Source organism: Eptatretus burgeri, chromosome 10, assembly GCF_056783735.1.
Source record: "Eptatretus burgeri isolate ZD-2024b chromosome 10, Ebu_testis_v1, whole genome shotgun sequence".
NCBI lineage: Eukaryota > Metazoa > Chordata > Myxini > Myxiniformes > Myxinidae > Eptatretus > Eptatretus burgeri.
The window spans coordinates 66,044,834-66,050,643 of NC_140970.1; the positions used below are offsets into that span (position 1 = coordinate 66,044,834).

At 41.1% G+C, this 5,810-nt stretch overlaps 1 protein-coding gene across 1 annotated transcript; it reads left to right on the forward strand.

Annotated features, from left to right (window-relative positions):
* Positions 1–2,486: 2,486 nt before the first annotated feature.
* Positions 2,487–4,752, forward strand: LOC147018739 (transcription factor HES-2-like). Its single transcript, XM_085898766.1, has 4 exons — positions 2,487–2,820; positions 2,957–3,052; positions 3,176–3,263; positions 3,584–4,752. Exons 1-4 carry the CDS (start codon positions 2,503–2,505, stop codon positions 3,847–3,849), a joined length of 768 nt encoding a protein of 255 aa, XP_085754892.1. The 5' UTR covers positions 2,487–2,502; the 3' UTR covers positions 3,850–4,752.
* Positions 4,753–5,810: the final 1,058 nt, after the last annotated feature.

A 5,810-nucleotide genomic window follows, 5' to 3' on the forward strand; every position in this document is an offset into this window, starting at 1 on the left:
AAATGAAAATAAATTATTTGCCCCTTTTTGTTGTGATCTGTCAAATATATAGGCTGTTGTAAATGAACATGCATGTCATCATATATGATCATGAAATCACATATTTCCAAGGTCGGTTTAACAATCACTTTGTTCTCTTCAAGTTTGGATTGCCGAGTCGCAAGCACCATCATTTGATTCTCAGAATTTTTACAACTTTTACGTGAAGTTACTTTTACATTTTACATCCAAGTTATTCGGTTTCATTTTCTTTAACATGACTATAAGGAGTTCATAAGTTTATTCTGAGGCCAAGTTACAACTTTCTGAACCATATTAAAGAAGTTGTGGCATTACAATCTGCATGAAATTTCCTGAAGTTTCTCTTACTGAGCCACTGTTGAAATGTAAAGTAACATGGATGAATCATTATTATGAAGGGTACATTTTAAAATCATCTTCTTGGAAATAGTTGTTTTGATAGAAATGAAAACTTTGGTGTTTCCAACTCCACCATGCAGTTTTAAAGAAATTATTTCAAAAGGTAATTCAAAAAATTACTTCCAGAATAAAGAAGATAATGGGTACAGATATATAACAAGCCATTGCTGTGATTCTAATCTCCACTAGAACAGCACCATAATCCACCACCACCACCTCCATGCACACCCATGAACCATCAAGCAGAAATCAAACCACGATGACGTGAATGTCAGGAGGGAGTAACTATCTTCAGGAAGGGGGATCCTCATTAGGAACTGCCGGCGGATATGGTCGTGCCTAATTGGCGATCCACGCGTGGGTCATGTGCCGGGAAAGGAGGGGAAGCAACTTTCCCACAAGCTCCAGGCCTTTCACAAAGCGCTCCTCGGGCACGTTCTCCACCCCTCGTCCCGCAACACAAAAAAGGGACAGCTGCACCCAAGTGGCACGCAGGAGGTGTGCGTCCACAATCACCGTGGGACGGGGTACTTAGAGCCCTGAAAGAAGGGATGGGGGAAGCGCGGGAGAATGCTTTGATGTGAAGTGACAGTGTTTATAATGCCTTCTTTTTTTAATACTTTCTTCTGCTGCTGCTGCTGCTGCTTAACATCTGGATTCTAGTACTTTAAAGGAGGTATCTTTGCCTCGTATGGCACGTTTTGTGGAATCAATGCTGACCGCCTGGACTGGAATCTCCGACATCAGCTCATTTGCTTTTCAAAGCAGACCTTTGAATTTTGGCACAAACTGCAAGAAACTTGCACCTGTTGAACTATTATGTTTCATAATTTATCAGTCTTGGTTGTAACAGTTAGCTGAATTTTTTTTTTTTATTACTGAGCAGCTAAAATTATTTTTGCAAACTTTATGGCATGTACAAACAACCAGAAAGTCATTATTGAAATAAATGGGAGTGGGGGGGGAGAAATTTGGGAACTGACCGACGCGTGTCCACAGGAATGCCTCCGATGGGGGTAAAAAGTCCCTTCTGCTCAATTTCATTCTCTCCCACGTCAAACAAACAACCACGATAAACGTGCCCTCGTCCTCCCACCCCTCACCCACATGTCCACAATACCCTCCATCCCCCTCGCCCCATCCCAAATCCCACCCCAACGCAGCACATTCAACGACGTCTCCTTAAAAAAGGCGCCAAAATGTCATTCTCTTTAAACCGTCAGCATCAACCAACACCTTACATTTTAAAAAGGACACAAAATTTCCCCATTGCAGACAAAGAAAACATGAAACACAACAATTAATCCATCCTTTTGAATAGACTGGCAAACAAATAATGGGTAAATTTTAATATGATATTAAAATGCTTTATTGCATATTAATAACCACAATACCATCATATAGTGTGTGTGTGTGTGTGTGTGTGTGTGTGTGTGTGTGTGTGTGTGTGTGTGTGTGTGTGTGTGTGTGTGTGTGTGTGTGTGTGTGTGTGTGTGTGTGTGTGTGTGTGTGTGTGTGTATGCATGTTGAAAAGTAATGCCTCCTATTCTTTTTCTCCAAAACAGGGAGCTTGGAGAATCTCAGGCATTTTTTCGACATGGTGCGGATAACTATGTATATACATATACCTGCTGACTGTTAACTTTTACCTCTGCCCTAAACTTTACCATCTTTGTTTTTTCTGTGTACATCTTTACCATTTTCTGTGTACAAATTAATGAATATGCTCCATGTAAATTATAATATTTGAAAGTTACAAATGATCTGGGAGGAATATTGTGGGCTTGAAAGCTCTCGAAGCAAGAGGACGTTTGGCACAAGCTAGTGTTCGTGAAAGTCAATGAGTATATAGATGAAAGGGGACGAGTATTTTGGGGGTGAGGAGGGGGTGCTGGGAATAAGATGACATGATGGGAACGGGTTGAACGACCAAACGAATCCTCGATCGATATCAACTCCGTGGAGATAATCAGTGACTCTCCCCTTTCCCACCAGCTTTCAATAGACCTGGGCGTGAGGTTGCACCAAGAGTAGGGGAGGGTTAGTCATTACAAGGCCACAAGTACCCGGACCCCTCGACAGATGTTCTTGATGGTGGAAAACAGGCCTTTCTCACGCAGCTCATTGGTGGATACGCTGTGGGAACATTCCTGGGACAATACTATCGGTGCAAATCTTTCGGGGGGAAAAGGAGCCCCTGCAGGGATGGTGGGAAGGTGGGAGGGAGGCAGAAGGTACGCCAAATCCCCTTATATAAAGGGCCATCTCCAACCAAAGTCCACATCCGACCTGTGCTTTTCTAACAGCTCAAAGGCCTTGGAAAGCTCTCCAAAATCTTCCAATATGTCGCAAACTGGACAATTTTACTCTCTTCCTGCCACACCACAACACTATCGGAAGGTACGACTTCAGAAAAGATGTTCTTTGTGATTCAGGCCTGATTTTTTTCTTTCTTTCTTTCTTTCTTTCTTTCTTGCTTGCACTTGTCATAACAACTAGCGTGAGTTCAAATTTGATGTTCTTTATTCTTCCTCAGATACGCAAGCCACTGGTGGAAAAGAAACGCAGGGACCGTATAAATGAACTCCTCAATCAGCTCAAGTCCATTATCCTGGAAACAACGAAACACGAGGTAAGGAATCACGAAATGCAATATGCATGGGGTGATATCAACTCGGTGCGTGTGCTGACACGTTTGGTGCATGGTCTACGTATACTGCAGCGTCTAATGATGTACGGTGTACTTGCCTTGCAGTCTCTTCCACAATCTCGACTGGAGAAAGCTGACATCCTTGAACTGACGGTCAAATATCTCCAAGATGTGACGTGCAAAGAGCCAGTCGGTAAATATTCAAATCCTATTTTTTGCAATGAGTTTTGCAACTTCAATTGCCTTTTACTTTTCCTTCAAATCTAAATTATTCAGTTTCATTCTCTTTAACATGGCTGAGGAAGTTCTGAAGTTTATTTTTTTTTCTTACAGATTGTAATGCCCATGACTTCTTTGATATGGTTCAGAAAGTTGTAATTTAGCCTCAGAATAAACTTCAGAACTTCCTGAGAAGTTTTAAAAGTTAATTGTTCAACTGGATTCCCATGATATGTTTAAATATTTGCCGCATTGAACATGGATACTAATCTCTATGACTTGCTCTGTCCACAGATGATGTCTTTTCCCCCTTACGAGGCCTGGAGAATGGTACAGATGCACTCCAGATCCACCGTCGTCTTACCTGTGACCAAGAGCTCCTGCCCGCGAAAGACGCCGTGGACACGACCGTGGGTAAACCACGGCGCTTCCCTTTCGAAGATGTGGCTAACATCACGTCGATTCAAGAAACCTGCTTGGGAAAGCACCGCGTGATGTCTCCTGCAGGAGGTCTCTGCAAAACTCTGGACAACGACAAGACCGTCTGGAGGCCCTGGTGACGGTGTATTGTCATCACAGGACCTATTCTGTTCCTTTGTCTGCTGAGCGGACAAGAAAACTCAATTCTTTACAACATAGAAACGCTGAGGCGTCATTTCAATGACTCTTTGACCCTGTGGGTCAGTTGTTTGGTACATTCTGTAGAATGTCACTTTTTGTAATGTTTCTTCTTTGGAGGAGATTTTGTGTGATGGTGTGGGTGAACACACTGCATGTTGTCGAGAGGGTCAAAGGGTGGCTGTGTGATGACAGCACATCATTCATTGTAATGAGTGAATCGTTATTTATTCGCATGATTTTCATTGCTATATGTGTAAGCTTTTATATGTCTTAAGTATTATATAGTTGTGGTTATAAACTATATAACCCAACTGTACTTTAACCCTTATATGCTACGTGGATTTCCAGGAAATTCCATGTGCAATGTGTCACCATGGTAAATATGGTACACAAGTACCTTGCGTTTTGCAAGAGTTCATCGTCATTTCTTCGTTGTTTCAACGATTCTGTTTATTTATATGTAAGCACCACTCCGATCAGGGCCTTTTGTGAGCTGTTCAAAGTTCACTTGTGTATTACTGTTTAAACTACCTTTCTTTGAATTGTTTAAACTATTCTGCTTGCTATATAATATGATGTTGGCACTTGTTCATGCACTTTCAGCGCATTTGTTGAACTGGTATTCAAGTTCATTTTTTTTGTTTGTTTGTTTTTGGAGGGGGGCGTTTAAACTACGTTTCTTCGTTATTTAAACTATTCTGCTTACTTTGATGTAAGCCGCACTGTTTATGGAAGGACCTCTTTGAGGGGTTGTTATTAAGTTGAGCCGATTTACGAGCTGTGCACGTACCTGCACAATGTGCGAGCGTACCTCTGAATAAAGTGATTATCAGAAATGTATATATTGTTTGAATGTTTTATGTATGTTATTTTAAGCATCTTTCCCCCTGTATGTGTAGAAGCAATCTGAAGTGTTCGGATCACTATAAACCTTGAGAGGTTGTGACACCTCCTAAAATACATCCGCACGGCACTTTCCGAAAACTTTTCCAAAAAAGGACTTTAAACGTAACGTATAACCATGAATATCAGGAAAGTTTTAGCATTTTTTTACAAGGTGTCAGAGGCAGGGCCAGATTCAGGCACAGGCCAGTTAGGCTATGGCAGGGCCCCATGCGCCGAAGGCTTCAGGATGAGGCCTTGGTCAATCTCCACGTAACTAAATTTGAAGAGACAAATACATCACTGCATATACAGGTAATTAAATAGATAACTAGACAGTTCATAGAACATATCACCCTGTGCTGTGTTTAAAATAACACTGTTTTAGACAAAAAAGGCCAAGGGCCCCACAATCTCTTAATCTTGCTCTGTTCAGAGGTGTAGAGCTTGCTTTCGAGTCTGGGTTTGATTCCCATAACAATATGATCCGACTATAATTAAACAAATTGACCTGGTGGTTTGCAGGCAGGGTCCTTCCAGAGATACCTTAAATAATAATATTTATTGTCCCGTATCAAGGAAAATTCCTCTTTGGTGACTCCGTAAATTTAAACATCATGAAAAAATATATAAAACTTCAAAAGGAATAAAAAAACGGGGTAAAAAATATGGAAGATGGACGAAACAGCAAAATGGCTTAGAATTTGAATCTAACTCTTGAATTGCACATGGCACAAATGACTTTTTGAAAATGTCCTTTTTTATCGACCGAGTACGAAAGCGTCTCCCTGATGGCAGTTTTTCAAAAAAGTCCATTTAAGAAATGGCTTTCATCGGTACATACAATGCATCGTCTTCCTTTTCAACGCTCACAAATACAGAGACTCCATGCTGGTTGAAGGCTCACCCACTTTAAATGCCAGCGTAATGACCTTTCTCAATCTAATCGGTCTTACTTAAATGCCAATGTAATGATCTAATAAACTCATAATATCTGCTAGCTCTTGCTTGATGGTGT